The 20839-nt window shown below is 34.6% G+C and overlaps 1 protein-coding gene across 2 annotated transcripts in view; it reads left to right on the plus strand.

Annotated features, from left to right (window-relative positions):
* Nucleotides 1–18286, plus strand: part of LOC112049965 (neuropeptide Y receptor type 2) — a 68508-nt gene extending 50222 nt beyond the window's left edge. For both annotated transcript variants that reach the window (XM_052885896.1, XM_024088040.2), the window contains 2 exons: nucleotides 6051–7571; nucleotides 17732–18286. In XM_052885896.1, coding sequence (XP_052741856.1) covers nucleotides 6260–7564 — 1305 coding nt within the window. In that variant the 5' untranslated portion in view covers nucleotides 6051–6259 and the 3' untranslated portion in view covers nucleotides 7565–7571; nucleotides 17732–18286. The remainder of the gene's footprint in view (nucleotides 1–6050; nucleotides 7572–17731) is intronic.
* Nucleotides 18287–20839: the final 2553 nt, after the last annotated feature.

The raw sequence follows: 20839 nt of genomic DNA on the forward strand, positions 1-20839 counted from the left end.
TTTAGTACGAGATAGAGTGCGTGAAATTACTATCCTCACCTCGTTTTCAGTAATTTACTTTCTGTAAGTAGTAAAACCTTGTTTATTTGTATTAAAGTGGGTAGTTGCGAACCTTATACTTTTAACCTACAAATACCCAAGTATTCTTTGTTCTTGTTAATGTTTACGTCTTGCAACCATCTCAAAAGTTCGATATTCTGTGTTTTTATAATTAAACGATTTTTACAAAAAATACGGTAATTTAATGTAATTTTTGTTATATATTTCTTTATTTATTTTATTAGGAAAATCAACGACTAATACATTAAGTTCGTCCTTATAGCTATGAACATTAATCAAGTAAGTGAATGCTTAGCTACTTATAGATTCTCACAACGTTCACAATATTTTAGTATATGTCATTCATTGTCATTAAATTCGTTAGCTATATATAATATGTAGTCATTTCGAATAATTCTGTTACAATATAATATAAGATTTTTAATATTTACAATAAAATAAAAAACAATTATAGGCTAATTTACATAATTAATAATTAATTTAGAAGTAAACTATATTACAGGTATAATTAAGATTAATAGCATAATAAAACTTTATTAAGAAAAATTACAACTAATAGACATAATTAAAAGATAAAATTAAAACAAAAAAAATTCAATTGTTACAATTAAAGTTAACGATTAAAGATGTCAATTAAATTGGAACAATTGTATGATTATAGATTTAAATGTCAATATATAAACAATATATACAAAAGGAAATGCATATTTTGGTATGTATAGAGGTAAATAATACAGGAAGGCAATTTGTGCCATCGCCACTTAGTATGTAATAAGATGATGATGAGAGATCATTTGAGGTTTTTTTAAAAAAGTAGCCTTATTTATTGAAGCCTTCGTAAATTATGAAATATAAAAAAGGTTTCGTCACGGTTCAACATCTGATGAATTCAATGTAAATGAGGCATATTTTGCCGCCTGACTTAGCGAATTTCCCTAACAGCAAGTGTTACGCTGCGAAAGCTAGATATCGTGTCTTAAATTAAAATTTCCTTAAGCGTTATACATAAAATATTTTGAGGAAGTTATAATACGTAATTCCAATATAAATAAAGCCTTTTCAACGGTTTTTCAAGTTTTGAATAATAGGCTAGTTGACACTTTAATGTTCCTCAATAGATGAATAACGTTTTACTAGATTAAAAAAACAATTCTCATTTTTTTGAGACGTAATTACATGATAATTTTAGTTTGTAAATACGTTTTTGACAATACAAGCCAAATCAGACGCTTGTAGGCCATGATGGCCTGTATTTCAACGTCACTATAACAAACCCTTTTACAAAATTAATAGAAGAAGAAGAAGAAATGCTTTATTGCACACAAAAATACAAATATAATATAAAACAATAAAAAGATAAATTAAACTTAGTATGCAAAGGCGGCCTTATTACTAAAAGTAATCTCTACCAGGCAACCCCTGACGAGAGAACTTGCGAAAAAAGAGCGGGACGGTGCAATGCATTATATGTAATTATATATAAATAATTAAATAAATATAATATAATATAATATAATATATAAGTAAATATAATATTAAAACTTACATATGTATTACATAATATATTACAACTAAAAAGTATATAATATATACTACATAAATAATAAATAACAATAAAATAAATACCTCGAAAAATAAAATTTTAATTCAACGACAAATAATGTCGTTTCAAACGAAACTGAAAAATGGCAAGTGAATTACTGGCACGGACAAAAGACGGCAAATTATTCCACAACATATTAGTTAACAATTACTTTGACGTTTAGAACACCAAGGGTGTTAGTGACGTCACAATTTGGACGACTGCGTTTTTGACGTTAGGAAAATTTTAAAAAGTACGTGATATTTAAATTAAGTTTTTTTAAGAAATCCTTAACTTTTAATTATTGATATCGATATATTTCGGACCTGTATTTCATGTACCTACTACGAAATTAATAATGTTTATTTTAAATTTGATATGAGTCAACATTTAATTTTAGTTAAAATAAAATCATTAATATCGTGTCGGATTATTTTATAATCTCGCAATCGTTGAAAGAAGTCGCCAATAAAACCCATTTTACTATTTAGCTCCACGCTTATGTATATAACTAGCGGACGCCCGCTACTTCGTCCGCGTAACGATTGATGTAAACTTCTCTCCCCCTACCCGTACCCTATCCATACCCTATCCTACCCTACCCCTACCTTACTCCTACCCTACCGCTAACGCTAACCCTTCCCTACCCATACCTTACCCCTACCCTAACCCTACCCTACCCCTACAGAAGGATTTAAGTTTAGTTGTGTAAATAATGACGTAAACCTTAGTGTAAAATTGAAATAATTTATTAAAGTACTAAAGGTAATATCTGCTAAAATATAAAAGATAGATATATGATGTCGCGGACTTTTTTGTAGAACTTTTGAAGGTTCAAAAAGCCTCCATACATTAATTTCAGTTATACGCAATAGTTGAGGCAGCGCATGCGAATAAGTAAGTTTTTCGGTCCGACCTGTAAGAAAAAACCCGCGATAACTCAGTAGTTATATATGATAGAAATATAAAATATAGCCTATAGCACTTCCCGATAATGTAGCATTCTACTGGTGAAAGAATTTTTAAAATCGGACCAGTAGTTCCGAAGATTACCCCATTTCAAAGAATTGTTACAAACTAACAAACTTACAAACTTTACCTCTTTATAATATTAGTATAGATGGGTCGTTTTAGCACCTTGTACAACATTATAATATTGTTCGTACAAGTGTGTAAAAGGTCGGAATAAAAAACGAGGTAACCACCGTCGTTTTTCAGAACATCAGGTTCCAGGTCAGCACTTAGCAACTTCATATCCACTTCTAACTTCATCTGTTATACAAAGTACGAGTTTCTGCCCTGTCTATTGCCACTTTAGCTGCGCAATGAAGCTTTGAGCTATTCTAAGCCAACTTTGAAGAGAAATGTTTTACACGACGCCTTTTTTTGCAACTCCGTTTTGATCTTGCATTTAGTTTCCGATTTATCTATTCACTAATTTTGTGAATAGATAAATTAAAACCTATTAAAATAAACATCAAATCCACTGAAAAATGTCATCTACTGTATGTAACCTATTTGACCTATATGGTTTACAGTTTGTCATTATTGTGTTTAGGTTTATCCCTTGAAGCGTAAAACTGCGGGGCGCAGTTAGTCTATACTAATATTATAAAGCTGTAGACTTTGTTTGTTTGTTTGATTGAACGCGCTAATCTTAGGAACTACTGGTCCGATTTGAAAAATTCTTTCAGGGTTAGATAGCCCATTTATCGAGGAAGGCTATAGGCTATATTTTATCCCGGTATTCCTACGGGAACGGGAACCACGCGGGTGAAACCGCGTGGCGTCTGCTTGTACAATATATTCGTTTACAAAACTTATAAAAAAGATATCTACCTTTTTCGGTATACATGTATATGTATGTTGATTATCATGGTCCTAATTACTCACAATACGAAAGTAATTAGTACAATGTTAGGCTCCAGCATGTTATAATACGACCTTTTATTATCGAGTTATCCTCACATGTTATGTAAGGCATAAAAAGGCCCAAGTATATAAAAGTTTCAAGCTTACTTAGTTAGCCTAAACGGGGTACAAGGCATCTTCAGTGTGTAGCAATGTTGGGTGGAATATTAAACAGAACCACAATTTTTGTTTCATTTTATTTAGAAAATTACGTTATTTGATAAAATAATTGGTAGGCCATTTGTAAATTACGTTGGGATATTTTTCACATAAATGAAAGAAATAATAATTAGTATACATTAGTAGGATTTTTATAAGTTAACAAAAAAAAATATCAAGACTGGTAGACATTAGATTTAAGCTAAGCGTTCCTTAAATTGTAGCCAACAATTTCCCTAACGATGGATTCCCATAACAAAAGAGCCAACGACTTAGTATCTTTATAGCCGTTTAATCCGAACATCGTAAAACGCCACTTATACAGATTAGCTGCTCTTATCGACTGCCATTACAGTAATATGTCGTAATCGGACCGGAAATGTACCAGTAACCAAACGTCGTTGGATTTTTATATAAAATCTAGCGGACGCCCGCGGCTTCGTCCGCGTGAAACTCGATGTAAACTTTCAACTACCTCTACCCTACCCCTACCCTACCGGTAAAAAAAGTATCCTATGTCCTTCTCCTGGCTCTAAACTACCTCCCTTTCAATTTTCAGCAAAATCGGTTCAGCCGTTCTTGAGTTATAAGTGGAGTAACTAACACGACTTTCTTTTATATATATAGGACCGGAAATGTACCAGTAACCAAACGTCGTTGGATTTTTATATAAAAAAAATTAATGAGCGAAGAGCTTGTTAGTTAGGAAACGGTTAACCATTATTTTTTTTTTAATTATTTTGAATAAGCAAGCGCTTAGCTTCAATCACGCCTGATTGTACAGGTTACTCTTATGGCCGTAATAAAGTTAGGTTAGAATAAAACACTATGCAGTTAAACAGTATGCGTCGTACCCTCAGACCAATTATTGTATATGACCTGCCTCGCTAGACGTTATTTTTCTGTCAAAGTATATGATCAACGATCTAATGCGTTTATAAAAACTGTGTAGAATTGATGTTAAATTGTTGTAGTCGTGTTCGTCGGTTAAAGAGCTCTGTAAAAATACCCTTTTTGTGTAATTGAATTGTGTAAAAAACGAGCAAAAAGTTCTAGTTTAGTATAAATAAGATGTATACCAAATCTAAGCTCGTTTTACTCAGAAAATGACAGACAATTTTGTTCATGACTATGAGTGCGATACAGGTCCTTCTATAATTGGTCTGAGGTCGTACCCCGCAACGTCACGGAACGCAAGTGTGGTACAACTTTCTGTATCGTTTCCCCGCGCCCGCACCCCGCAGTGCTAGTAAGTTACATACATTTATTATATTTTACACTGATGGTAAGCGATGATGCCTATGGTAGTACGCGCTTGCCTAGAAGATAACTTACCTACCTAGACTTGAAGATACCAATATTGTAGGTGGTGGGGAAAACTGAAGCTGGGAGAGCATTCCACACCTTTGCAGTGCGTATAAGGAAAGAGGAACTATACCTCTTAGTTTCCGTCCGAGGAATTTCGACAACGTAGCGGTGCAGGTCTCTGCGATGCGATGCGATTAATTGATATAAAAAGTGAGCTTATTAATAAATTAAAGAATAACTATATAATATTAAATATTTGCTAGTAATAAAACAACCGATAACCTTATACTATTTTTTTTTTTTTTTTTTTTTATTCTTTACAAGTTAGCCCTTGACTACAATCTCACCTGATGGTAAGTGATGATGCAGTCTAAGATGGAAGCGGGCTAACTTGTTAGGAGGAGGATGAAAATCCACACCCCTATCGGTTTCTACACGGCATCGTACCGGAACGCTAAATCGCTTGGCGGTACGTCTTTGCCGGTAGGGTGGTAACTAGCCACGGCCGAAGCCTCCCACCAGCCAGACCTGGACAAATTAAGAAAATCTCAATCTGCCCAGCCGGGGATCGAACCCAGGACCTCCGTCTTGTAAATCCACCGCGCATACCACTGCGCCACGGAGGCCGTCAAATACCTATTGATTACTGTAGTAGTCGTTTATAAGCAAGATCGTGATAAAGTTAAACTCCGTGTTTAGTACATACTGTACATGTATTGCTAAAGTAAACAATTTTGCACGCGAGTGTAGTTATAGTAACGGCTAATAAATGATAATGGATGGGTCACTGAGTGCATTGAGTGATAATAACATTTATCTAAGGCTAAGAGATAATTAATTGTGCATTAATTGGGCTTTAACCCCGTAAATTGTTGAAGATTATAATGTCCTTCGATATTTTATGCTACTTTTAATTGCCACTTTGGTCGGTGTTTAATAAAGATGATTAATTTTAAGTGAGGTTTATGTTCTACGAGAATTTGTAATTTAATAAAGTTGTAGTTTTTAAAATTGATTTTTTTTGTTCCAGATAACTTTCTACTAACAGAAGAAACGATGGCTGATTTATGAAACGATTGAACAACCAATACGTAAACTATCTGTACAAACAGTATGAAAACTATTGAACCATTGCAAATAAGAAAGAAAAGCCACAAAAAGTATCAACCTTACAACCATGAGAGCATCAATAACAAACCTAAACGGGTTATGATGGTAATTTAGCTTGAACGAAAAACTATGCAGGACGTATGGTCTTCGAACGAAACATCTTTGTACAACGACAATATCACAGTCTTCGGTAATACTACTGAAGATGACAATATCACAGCACTTGATCCCATCGAGGATAAAGCGATTCAAGCGGCATTTTGTACAGCGTACACGATTATTTTCATAGTTGGCATCTTCGGTAATGCTCTTGTTTGCTATGCTGTAATCAGAAACCGAGCCATGCAAACTGTCACTAATCTATTTATCACGAACCTGGCCTTGTCTGATATATTGTTATGTGTATTTGCGGTCCCATTTACTCCTCTTTACACTTTCTTAGGTAGATGGGTCTTCGGTGGCCTGTTATGCCATATCATGCCCTACGCTCAAGGCTGCAGTGTCTACATTTCCACTTTAACGCTCACATCAATTGCCATAGATAGATTCTTTGTCATAATATACCCATTCAAACCCCGAATGAAAATAAAAACGTGTATCGGTCTTATCATCTTTATTTGGGTGTTCGCTTTATCAGTGACATTTCCTTACGGTTATTACATGACCCTTCAAGATGTCTATTGTGCTGAAAAGTGGCCATCAGATCAATTCCGAAAAGCTTTCGGTGCCGTGACAACGATCATGCAATTTGTAGTCCCCTTTATAGTAATGGCTTTCTGTTACACTTGTGTGAGTATAAAATTAAACGATCGCCTCAAATCTAGACCCGGTAGTAAAAATAGTAAAAAGGAAGATGCTGAAAGAGAAAGAAAACGAAGAACAAACAGAATGCTTATAGCAATGGTAGCGATATTTGGCCTGTCGTGGTTACCATTGAATTTGATAAACATAAGTAGTGACTTTTATTCCTTAGCCGAAGATTGGAAATATTACATGATCTTATTTTTCGTTGCACATTTTATTGCAATGTCTTCCACGTGTTATAATCCTTTTCTCTATGCATGGCTAAACGAGAATTTCCGTAAGGAGTTTAAGCAAATTCTTCCTTGTTTAGGGGCATTAGTTACAAAAAAGTCTAAGAGAAATTTTAATCAATCAGAAAGAACTGGAATGTATCGCTCAGAAAAGACATGCAATGGGAATGATACTATTCAAGAATCGCTATTAACTTCTGTAACAAAACCTACTGTAAGATATAATATAGAATATAATAATGACAAGTTAAAAGTTTACGAAGACGAAGCCGAGAATATAAGTCCTGATGAAAAGCCAGAGGACAATCCAAGTCCGAATGAAGACTGTGTAAAAATGTATATGTTTGTTGATAAATCTGTAGTTACATCGGATAAAGAGCCAATTGTATCGGCACTTTAATATTGAGGTAAGTAAATAAGCATAAACAGAAAAATATTTATAATGATCATAGCAACTTTGCAAAAATGAAAATAAAATTCATTTCAGTCGACAGTAATTTGAAAACAAGCGCCATAAATTCAGTATAATGTCTACATAGTTTGTTCATCTGTTTTAATGTACTCACTTTCGCAGAAGTAATTTAAAATGATGTGCCTAAATCGTCACCAAACCTTTAAAGGCAACTTTGTCATTAAGCTCTTAGCTCAGTGATGTGGCAATTTTCATTTTAATGCTGTTTAATATGAAGGGACTTTTAATGTTGTCGTTTTGTTGGCAGGATGGGTCCGTCTATTATATTTCATAAATTATTCTTATCGTCAAACATTAGGACATACTCACAAACTTTTAGAAAATTACTTCTGTTGTATTGTGTTCTATTAGTTATATTTCATTGTGTACAAGTATGGCTTTTGACAGGATGGGTTTATCATATTTTATATATTTTTATCTTTACGAAAACTCGAATAAGTTTTATTTTTATTTATTTTGTTTATTTATTACTAGCAGACACCCGCGATGTCGTCCGCGTAAAATTTAGTTTTTCACAAATCCCACGGGAATCGTGGATTTTCCGGGCTTATGTGTTAATCCAGAGTAAAATCTATTTCGATTCCAAATTTCAGCCAAATTAGGTTCAGTACTTGCGGCGTTCAAGAGTAACAAACATTCATACAAACTTTCGATTTTGTATTATTAGTCGATTTTTTATTATAGGATCATAACTTAAAACTCTCCTTACAGGTACCTAATTGAATAAGCTTAGTACTATATTATAAATCTAAAACTTACTTCTATTTACCTAAAGTTATTTAAAAAATTTATACTACTTGCTATAATAAATGAACCACTCAGCAATCCTTGTAATTTCATTCTGAGTACCTACAAGAGAATATGTCGATTTTCTCAGCTACGATGTATAAAATTAGTTCTGTTATTAGAATGGTGTTCTATAATTCATGGTGTATAAGTATGGCCTTGTCATGTTGTAATGGTTTTACAAAGTGGCATACGACAATCTTACATCCAAAACAATAAACGTTATCGTGTTTGTTTTTCCGCTCGACTTTTTTTCAAGACATGCTGGTTTGTCGACTTGAGCTGTCAACGATGTGAATAATGGTTTTGTCAACAAAGACCTTGCGCCAAGAAATTTTGCATTTTCGCATAGAAACCTATTGGTTTCACTTTAGTTAAATGCGGATTTATTTAGTCATCAGATAATGAAGTTTATATCATAGGTTATGCAAATACCCAAATATAGTATGATATAACGTATGATTCCGGAGACAGATAAATAACAATAAGTTATTGTTTTACTTTCAAAGAATTCTATATAGCAGTCTGGAATTAGAAAGACTTTGTTGTGTTATCGCCGCGTTGCAACGACTTGCGGTACGGACGGCTTCAGTGTGCTCGTGGCGTTCGAGCCGTCCACATCTCTTGTTGTGTAATTCTTTATGAGTTACTTGGGATAGGCGGGGAGAGTGGCTTGAGTGGAAAAGAGGAGTGTTTGCTAACAGTCAAAGGTACATTTAACCCTACACACAACGTTCACAAGTGTGTGACTTCACTCAAGGTCATTCTCTGCCATTCTAGGCTCTTATTTTGGTAACAGTTTGATTTGTTAATTAAGTTGGCCTGACAAATGTTGTGAATCGTAACCTTTGTTCGACATTACTTTTCTTATTTTTGTAATCACTTCTGAGTCTGGTAAAAGTTGGTCTTAACGTTCCTCGCAGAGAACGTAAATTGGTAGTCCTTTGACCTTTTTCTCTGGTCGTGTCATCCCAATGTACTACGGGAGTAAAAGATTCAAGGGAGCCCCTTTGCGCTTGTCAGCTACCTTCTGCTTATTAATATCTCTTGCGTAGATTTTTCGTCGCTCATTTTTATTGGAAATACATTTTTATTAATATTATCTTAGTCTTGTCTACACAGGGTGGCCGGGAAGTTGACGTTCAAAGCTAAAATTTGGATGCCTTGTAACGAAGAGTATCCGAATCACCCCCATGTACATTCTACGATTTTGCTTAGTTTAGGAGATAGAATTTTATATAATGATTTATTTATTTTGCGAAAAGTCGACGAACCCATGCGACAACGTCACCCAGGTCCGACAAAATACCCTCCTCAAAAATATGGAACGCTTCACGATTTTGCGTATCATCCTTGCGCAAATGGATAGAATAAAGATAGAATTTTTTTATGAACACTTCGAATTTCTGCAAGTATTGAGTTAGAACCGTAATTTTGATTTTGCGACTAAATTTTAAGTAAGTTCCACAATGCCTAGTTAAGTCGTAATTTTTAGGGTGGTACTCCTAAGTATGGTTCTTAATTATTATCTACAAACCCAAAGAAAAGTGCTCAGTACAATGAGAAAAAAATCATAAAGCAACGTTAGGTCAAAATTGCAGAGAAAATCATAAAAAAAATTCTATCTCCTAAACTAAGCAAAATTGTAGAATATACACGGGGGTGATTCAGATACTCCTCGTTAAAAGGCATTCAAATTTTAGCTTTGAACGTCAACTCCCCGGCTACCATGTATTTAATGGTTTAAAAAAGTGAGAACGAAAAACAAATACATAGATAAATTATTGATTCAATAGACGAGAATAAAAACAAATATGAAAATATAATGCACAAAGACGAACTTATCGCTAAAACCGATCTCCAGACAACCCGCATTGTAACAATTCTTGCGTACATATAAAATGCATTTGTCAGAAATACTGCTACAACGGTGACCTACTTGTTGAATTTCTAAAAGTAACTTTGTCATCAAGCCTTTTACTAAGTGACAAAGCAGCTTCCATTGTAATTAATGTGCTTTATGCGGAGGGTAGTACGAGTATAATGGTGCTAATTTGTGTAGGTGGGTACTTGAGTGGGAGTGTGCCCATCATACGTTACTCGCTTTATGTCTGATTGTTCTGTGACTGTTGTTGGGAAGATTTATGAATGCATCACTCTGTTCATTTTACTACTTTACTTCGTTTTACAACAACAATCGTTGTTTTTTTTTTTATTCTTTACAAGTTAGCCCTTGACTACAATCTCACCTGGTGGTAAGTGATGATGCAGTCTAAGATGGAAGCGGGCTAACTTGTTAGGAGGAGGATGAAAATCCACACCCCTTTCGGTTTCTACACGGCATCGTACCGGAACGCTAAATCGCTTGGCGGTACGTCTTTGCCGGTAGGGTGGTAACTAGCCACGGCCGAAGCCTCCCACCAGTTAGACCTGGACAAATTAAGAAAATCTCAATCTGCCCAGCCGGGGATCGAACCCAGGACCTCCGTATTGTATATCCACCGCGCATACCACTGCGCCACGGAGGCCGTCAAAACGAGGTTGTGTTTTGAATTAAAGTAAATTTTAACTGTTGACAGCTAGCTATCCCACCTGATGATAAGTGATTAATGACGATACATCCTGCAAGAGTTGTTATCCTTCTTTTGCCAGTTAAACGGCTGTCTAATGTCTATGGATATGCAGTGGCGTGCACAGGGTTTCTAACTAGTGTATGCACTAAAGGTACAAATTGTGAAATTCCTTTCTCAATACAGGTTTGTAATGAGTTTGCAGGGTAGGCAGGGCATTTTTGCATCTATGGTATGCCGCTGTGGATATATAAATAATATCAGAGTAATATATAAATAATAAAACTAAAATGAAAACTACCACAACTGAGTAGGTAAAGATTAAAATTAAAACAGTAGTAGTTAACAAAAGAAAAACGAACACAAACTACAATATGGACTCCGCGCCACAAACGAAGTCTCGCGGCTAAAACCAGAACTAAAATTGACAGCGCCTTACACAAATGACATTAAGACCGCCATTACCAAATGACTATGAGCGCGATTAAGACATTAGCACCGCGTCTAAGGGACTTGTTTCGTGGCGCGAAGAATAAGTCTGCATTGGTGACGTAGAACAACGACTGGAACATTACAACTCGCTTGGCCAGAGACGGACTAGACCGGTTTTTAATTGAGTTTTGCACGTAAAAAAATCAGCTTTGAATACGCTCGTAAAAGTATTTTAATACAAAGACTTCTGGAAAAAGCACATTCCATATTATACAACTCCGACACTAAAACCTATCGTGTAGATCGATCGTAAATCTCCGGGCATATCTCGCACAAACTCTTATGTATTTTAACGACTGACATAGCCAATCTAAATATAGACGGAACAGATGGTAATCAATACATATAGAATAATAAATCAAGTCGTTCTGTCGCGACTGTAGCGTTGCAAAAGAGTAATATTGAACAGAATGCAATGTTTTAAAGTCGAATGACAGCGATGTACGAGTATGCATTATATATTTTGTTTTATCTTTGTATTTTGTTTATTGCTGTGACGAAATTAAAGTAGCTATTAAGACTACGCTAGCAGCCTTAGAGAAGGCTGGCTCTAGGGCTCCTAGTGCTAGTATTTGCTTTAACTTTTTTGCAAAAAAGGTTCTCAGTTTAAAGATCAGACTTCTAAAGAAAGTATATTAAAATAACCTTGTCCTCAAAACTTTAAAATTACAAAAATATCCTCTTAGTGAGTGATAAATAAATAATTAATTCATTATAGTATTTGGGAGAGGTTTTTCATTTGACACGTGCATGTGAATTATTATTTTTGCATACCTACCTTAATTTAACAACTAATATTAATCGAATAATTATTACTTTATCACGCAGAATAAAGAATGATACAGAATGAGTCTTTACAAGCAGCGCGGTGAGGCTGGTGAAACCCATAAAAAAACAAGCGTCACGTCTCCTTGACATCCGCATATACAAACTTTTTTCATTTGTATTTCAAGATTTAACACTAACAACAATTACGTAAATTAATATCATAATAGTCTCATAACAATTACCTATAAAAAATACTCCATCTTATTTCTTTAGTTTTTGTGAACAGTTTTTAAAACATAAGACGCCATTTTTATTGAATAATATTGAAAGTTACTGATGCGACGCTTTGTGTTGTACTGACTCGAGAATGTATTCGTTTATGAATAGGTATTTGGAATGGCTGCATCACTGCCGTGTTCCGTGCGCTCTATCTGCCTATTATTCTTTAATCTGAACTTTAACACAAACTAATAATATACAATTTTCTTGCCCATGGGTGAACAATTAGTTGGCGCGTATTTCTTGTAAATTTAAATTTCATATAAGTCTTCGTTTTAGATATTTTGTTTAAATTATTTATTTCTAATAAAAAATAATAAGGATAAAAGGTAAATTTATGTCGAAAATATGTATGAAAACATTCGAGTCAGAATCGCGAGAAATCTCTTCCCATAAATAATTTAGAAAACTTTTCATTTCGCTTAGAATGACTTCATGAATTATTAGAATGTTTCTGTAAATTATAACTTAGGTTCTCTTTTCCAAATATATAATGTTTTTTCATAATATAACACTCAGTAATTTCGAAGATTCATTTAATTATTTTGTCCGTAAAAGCTCATGATTTTACATGATAAGTTTGCTTTAGACTGAATCAACAGTCCCTTTTCGAATAAACATAATAATTATAATTTTCCCTTTATATTTGGTAAACCTTTTAGCTAGAATCTTAAAAATACATTATTTGCAAAGATCAAATTCAGTTATTTTTTATTCTACTTGATGGCAGATGATCCACCTTATGTTATTACCTACAAGGAAGCGACCAAATTAAAAATGAAGTTAGTAGTAAGCATCCGAACGTACAAGTATGTCAATATTCGTCTGTTTGTAATATGAGGTGACTCACGTCGTAGGCTTTGTTTTATCCCCGTATTCTCACGGGAACGGGAACTACGCGGGTGAAACCACGGGGCGTCGGCTAGTAATCTATATATTAGTAAAAAACGCATGAAAATACCTTCCATAATTTTTAAATGCGAAAAGAAAGACTGACGCGTTAGAGAACTATGTTTAATAATATTTTCACTACTCTTGCTCAAAAAAATTGTCATATTACCACTCCACAGCGGGGCTAAACAAACATTTCAGCCTCTAGGGGCTAAAGTAATTTTATTTTTTTAATTTTTGTCTGTTACGAGTACTAGCTCTAGGAGTTGGGAAAGCGCGTCAAAATAATAGCTCCTTCAACATAAATTTAAATCTGCTTAATAGCCACTTTTCCTCTACTTGCGTCATTGATGACGCCACTAAACTTACTACTAAAAATAATTTACTAGCTTTACCCACTTCTGATGATCCTGCTTTTATTTTCTGTCAAGTCACTGATAGTGATGTTGAGAGAAGTATTCGTGAGGTCAACTCTGATGCTATTGGTACTGACTGCATTAGTCGGAAGATGATTATTCCTCTCATTAACCTACTAGCTCCAATAATTAAATCCTTATTCAATTTCTCCATGTCTTCCGGGAGTTTTCCTTCCTTTTGGAAGGATGCTCAAGTCATTCCACTACCTAAAAAATTAAATCCTTCCTGCTTTTCTGACTATAGGCCTATTTCCATCCTCCCATTCCTTTCGAAAGTTTTTGAGCGTTTAGTCATCGCCTTTTCCTAACCCGACAGAATCTTTTAAATCCTTTTCAATCTGGTTTCCGCACTGGTCATAGTACGACTACTGCATTAGTAAAAATTACCGAAGATATTCGTTTTAATATGGACAATCAGTGTGTCACAGTGTTGGCCTTACTAGATTTTAGCAATGCATTTAATAATGTCGATTTCGAACTTCTACTAGCCAAACTAGCTTCTCTCAACATATCTCCTAATGTGATTGACTGGTTTCATAGTTACTTGTTCGGACGTCGGCAGCGTGTGCGAGTCAATGACTCTGTGTCTGATTGGTGCACAATTTCTGCCGGCGTACCGCAAGGTGGCGTGTTGTCTCCTCTTCTTTTTTCTCTTTTTATAAGTTCTATTACTCTTCAACTTACCTCGCTCTATCACCTGTATGCAGATGATCTCCAAATATATGCTCAGTCCAAACTGGCTGATTTACCCAATGCAATAGATGCCATAAATAAAGATTTAGATTGTATAGTGCAATGGAGTAAGGCTTATGGCCTTAAAGTCAATCCGTCTAAAACCCAAGTTATTATTATAGGCAGTCACAGTTTGGTTGCACGTATTGACTGGGATAATATTCCATACGTAATCTTTGATGGAACGCGTGTGCCATTTAGTGACACGGTTAAAAATCTCGGAGTTACTTTTGACAAGTATTTCACTTGGGCCCCTCAGGTAAGCAGAGTAAGTGGGAAGGTGTTTGCATCCGTGGGGTCACTTCGTAGGTTACGAAACTTCCTTCCTTTATCTACTAAAATTGCGCTTGCACAATCTCTCCTGTTACCAATTCTCGATTACGCGGACACTTGTTATCTAAATTTGAGTGAAGAATTACTGGATAAACTTGAGCGTATTCAGAATGTTTGTATAAGATTCATATTTGGACTTCGCAAATATGACCATGTTTCCGAATTTCGCGAAAAACTCAAGTGGCCCTCGATCCGCCTTCGCAGGAATACTCACATTCTGTCTTTTTTGTATAATGTCCTGTTTAATCCTACGACTCCGATTTATTTAAAAGAGCGTTTTAGCTTTCTAAGTGATACTCACTGTCGCTCCCTTCGCTCTGAAGACAACCTAATCTTAAAAATTCCTTCCCATAATACTTCCTTCTATTCTAAATCCTTTTCTGTTAAAGCTGCTCGGCTCTGGAATTCATTGCCCTTAGACACTCGGCGTGCCCAATCTCTAACCTCTTTCAAACGGCTGGTAAACATGCACTTTTTTCCTCCCTGATCTTTTAATTTAACTTATTAATCCAAATTACGCTTGTATGTGTATGTTTTATTTATTATTATTTTTGAATTATTTTGTTTATTTATTTTTCTTTTGTCTTCCCTTAGATGCCGTCTTGTTTTTATGTTTTGCAGGTTTTCATGTATGTATGTATGTATGTGTGTATGTATGTATGTATGTATGTATGTATGTATATATGTATTTCTTTGTATATATGTATGATGTAGTTAAGTATAGTCTATGTATTATTATTATGTATTATTGCTTAATATTTATGTATTTAAATTACTTAACTTTTCTTATTTTTTGTGTGCGTATACCCGAATCGGTGCTTACGTTTTTTTTTTCTCTTCCACAGTGGTTGTCTGGAAGAGATCGCTCTTTAGCGATAAGACCGCCATTTTTACATTAGTTTCTAAGTGTTATTATAAGTTATTGTTTATTTTTGTTTTTAATGTACAATAAAGTATATTTCTTCTTCTTCTTCTTCTTCTAGCCTACTTTATAACGAAGGAGGTTTTATTCGAGAATTTAAAAATAATTTGCTGTGTGAATAATCCATACTTGATTTTTTTAAGAAATTCATTATGAATTTGTGACCGTAATTTACATATTTCGCAACATTAATTGTTATGCCTTCATCTATTGAGAATGGTGACCCTTATTTAAAGATGGAACAAAACGAACCTACACATTAAATACCTACGAAAAATTTTACAAGTGGAGATAAGAACAACGAGTTGATTCACTTACGGAAGAAGTTTTTAAATCTAATAACTCCTACGTTTACCTCACATACTCATTATTCATCTTCACAGCAGTCGGAAATTAAGTTACCGGGTAAAAGCATCTCTCTTAATATAAATTTTTCCAAGTTCGTACATTTAACTTTTAATTAAAATAAAACATTGAATTACCGTACGGAATTATTTTATTTTCTTGCAATCGTAGTGAAAAATATAGTGTAACACGCGGGGCTAAACCCATAAAACGGGCGGGGATAAACTCGGTTTCTTTTTAGCGTATATATCTAAAAATACCTCGTATGTAATGGGTCGTATAAGCCCCTTGTATAACAATCTACTATTGTATAGATTGTACGTATCGAACTTTCGCAAAGTAAACAGCTTTTATTCGATAATTGATAAAGTGATGTAGCACATAATATCTCAGCATTCGGTTTAATATTTCAGGCCATTAGTTCCCGCACTCAGAAGTGACTCATAAGTTACGACACCCAATAAAATATCGATCGCACGAATCGCACTGTGGGCTAGGAATTTAGGATTGCACATAAAAATAGAGTTTATTTTGAAGCTCGTGGCATCATCATGAATTTTATACAGCCCGACTTTCGAATGTATATGTCACCGTTAGATTGTAAAATACGTTAGTCTATAATCGCTCGTGATATTATAATCTACCGTCATATTGTGAACTGCAAATACTGATTACAATTTAACGTGTTATTTCTCGGTATTTTTTTTATTATTCTTTACAAGTTAACCGTTGACTGCAATCTCACCTAATGGTAAGTGACGATGCAATCTAAGATGGAAGCGGGCTAACTTGTTAAGAGGAGGATGAAAATCCACACCCCTTTCGGTTTCTACACGACATCCTACCGGAACGTTAAATCGCTTGGCGGTACGTCTTTGTCGATAGGGTGATATATTATAATCTATCGGAAGTGAAACCGTTAAATTGTCAATCAAGATAAATTTACCATTGAGTTACAAAAATATTAGAGCATAATAAAAATAGTAAAAAATTACAATAGTCAAATCAAAGAAAAAATAAAAGGAAAGAAAATCGGAGGGGTGGCCAGTGCGTTTCCTAATTTTTTTAAACACTTAAGGCCGGGCACTTAGGTCACTCTCTAAGTATAATAAATATGTGATGTCGCAATTTCTGAAGTATTTTATTTGACTGACGTATGTATTTCATTCCTAACTCTAAGGATACAGGACGGTCTACTGTAAGGCCGACTAATCAAGTTCGGACAGTTGACGTTTTAAAATTGCAATTTAACGGTTTAACTTCCGATGGATTATAATATACCGAAAAATAACACGTTAAATTTTAATCAGTATTTTCAGTTCATAATATGACGGTAGATTATAATATCACGAGTGAGATTATTAACTAAAATTTTACAATTTAACGGTAACATATATACATCGTGTCCGCCTCGCGATTTCGCTTGAGGTAAAATACGAAAATCTTGGAACTCCTTAGACGTGAAAATTTTGTGGCACATTGAATAAAAATATACAAAACTATGAGTGTTTTACGTTTTAATGAATTTTAATTAAACTGATATCATGTTCTTTGTTCACAGGTACCATTACCATCACTGCATTTACGTATAGTTTATATATATATTTACGTATAATTTAAATAAAAGTGTAATTAATAAACGTAAAAAATAAAAAGCTTTAAGCAAATAGTTTATTAAATATATAATTATGAAAATGTATAAAATCCTTTTAATATGTACCAAAAAGATGTTAATAAAAAATGAAATATTGTAATTTAAATTTGTAAATTTTCCTAGAAAAACGTATAATTTTATAGACCCTTACATTATTAATTGTAAGAGAAATTATAAAACTTGTAAATATTGATGTATCATTAATAATATTATTACTGGTGTAAATAAATTAATAGAAAAGCATTTACGTCAATTATGTTCTTTAGAACGTTGAGCCCATTGACGAAATTGTTTTTCTCGCAGTTTAACTTTAAGATTAAATAAATAGTTTGTTTTTAATATATTTTAAGCCAATCCTATATGTGGAGAGAGTGTGAAGTGTAAAATGCCTTGTAACTGTATGTCAATGTAAGAAACTTGTGCAATTTGCTGTCATTAATTATAATAAACTGTACCAAAGAATTGCTTGTATTATTTTACTAGCTGACGCCGCGCGGTATCACCGTCGTGGTTCCCGTTCCCGTAGGAATATGGAGATAATATATAGTCTATAGCCTTCCTCGATAAATGCTCTTATCTAACACTGAAAGAATTTTTCAAATCGGACCAGTAGTTCCTGAGATTAGCGCGTTCAACCAAACAAACAAACAAACTCTTCAGCTTTATAATATTAGTATAGATTGAACGTCCAAAGTTATGTTTAAATTCATCATTAACAACCCATATTCGGCTCACTGTTGAGCACGAGTCTCCTCTTAGGATGAGAGGCTCGCTCCACCACGCTGGCCCAATGCGCATTAGCAGACTTCACACACGCAGAGAATTAAGAAAATTCTGTGGTATGTAGGTTTTCTCATGATGTTTTCCTTCACGATATTTCATTTATTATAAATTGATGTGATATTTAATTTCTTATAAATGCACACAACTGAAAAGTTGGATGTGCATGCCTTGGACTGGATTCTATATAATCTCAGTTAATCTCCTCTGAGATTGGCCACCATGGTTCAAATTCCGCCAAAATAACAGACCTTTTTACAATGCATATTCCACCGTACTCCGAACGGAAAATCGATTAACTGCCAAGGTTTTCCAATTCCGTGGGAAATCTGGCAGAATTTGTAGTGGCATAAAATAAGACTACCGTGTTGTTTGGTTTCAATTTAAAGCTTGCAAGCTACCGATTTTATATAACTAAACCTTTTTTATGGTGAAAGAAATAATAAAAGTCTAGTATAGTTAAGTTGTTTAAACTTAATAGCGTAGTCTCGAGAAAATTTAAAGCTCCATTAGAGTTTAAGTTTTAGCCAAGTGGCACGTCGATTCTCTTTCTACGATCGCTAACGCTTCGAAAATTAGGAAGATGTATGGGAATGACATTTGCTATCGACAGGTCACGTGATCAAGATCTGTCATTCCCATACAATTTTCTAGTTTTCAAAGCGTTAGCGATCGTAGAAAAAGAATCGACGTGCCACTTGAATAGGGGGGCTGGTGTGAGCGCGCATAGGAATGAAGTCGTTGAAATAGGGATATTGACAGTTTTTTAATCTAATCTAAGATGAAAGTGGGCTGTCGGTAGGGTAACTAGCCACGGCCAAAGCCACCACCAGAGACCTAGACCAATTAAGAGAACCTCAATCGGCCCAGCTGATCGAACCCAGGACCTCCGTCTTGTAAATCCACCGCGCACACCACTGCGCCACGGACGCCGTCGATTTTTTTTTCTGTTTATATTTATACTAATTAGTAAATAAATACCCCGCACCGGAAAGCGCAGTGTAGGTCGACCACCCACTAGGTGGACCGAGGATATCAAGCGGGTTGCAGGGAGCCGCTGGATGCTGGCAGCTCGAGATCGTTGTGCTTGGAGGTCCATGTAAGAGGCCAGATGTCCAGCAGTGGACGTCTATCGGCTGATAAGGTAAGGTAAGGTAAACCTATTAATGGTTAAACATTGTTATCTAATACATAAGAACATCTTTGTATAACTAAATTTAATGTTTCTTGCAAATAATTCTAATAGTCAAATAGTCTTGGTCTCGTTTTCTGAACAGAGGGCCTAGTGGCAGTTTGATACCGTGACGATCGCGTTAACGTAAACGTGATTTTCTAAGGAATTGAAACCGCGCCATCTAGCGGCACTACTGTACAAATGTTTCAATTCCATATAAATTCGCGTTTACGTTAACGCGATAGTAACAGTATGAAAGTATTGAAAATAGACCGCTTTCTTTTATTCTATTTTAGTTTTTTGTTGGTTTTAATGTTGTTCATATTTTTGTTTTTTGTTTTGTTAGTTTGTTTTTTTACAAGTTAGGCTTGTAATAAAAAATAATGAAGAGATGTTCACTACGCTTGCATAGAAAATTTATAGTCACTCATAGCGTGTGCAGACGCAGTAAAGGGGTAATATGTCTTGAATAAAATAAAAAAGTCGAAACGTTACACCAACATGTCCAGAGAAAAAACAGACGACCGACGTTTTTACTTGCACTCCAAGCCTCGGAAATGACACACTATTAATTATTTCCCAGGAACCCACCTCGAATCCGCTGCTATACATGTTGTCATGTTATCTCTCGGGAGAAAAATAATATATATAAAAGTTGCCACTAACTTATAGAAGAAATATAGATTTTAAAACAAAAAATAACTCCTTGAGTCCTTAGCAGAATTTACTTTTCTACGGATGCTGTAGCTAAATTTTGATAAACCTTTACGATTTATGATTGTAGAACGGAGGTATTGGTGTATTTGACTACTTAAGCTCAGTTGTTTGTTAGGTGGCGTAGACACCGTCACGCTGCTAGTTGTTAGGGATTTTGTGCAATAATGTTTAATTTTTTAATTATTGATAATGTTTTATGTTGTTTTTTTAGTTAGAAATAAGCTCGAGCTTGACCACCACCTGATAGTAAGTGTAGATGTGGCCAGAACTATTCAAAGTTTAGAGACTCAGTAATTTTGATTGGGCGTTTATGGATCAGTCAGTCAGTCAGTAGGTTGGTATTA

The sequence above is a fragment of the Bicyclus anynana genome, chromosome 15 (assembly GCF_947172395.1).
Source record: "Bicyclus anynana chromosome 15, ilBicAnyn1.1, whole genome shotgun sequence".
Classification (NCBI taxonomy): domain Eukaryota; kingdom Metazoa; phylum Arthropoda; class Insecta; order Lepidoptera; family Nymphalidae; genus Bicyclus; species Bicyclus anynana.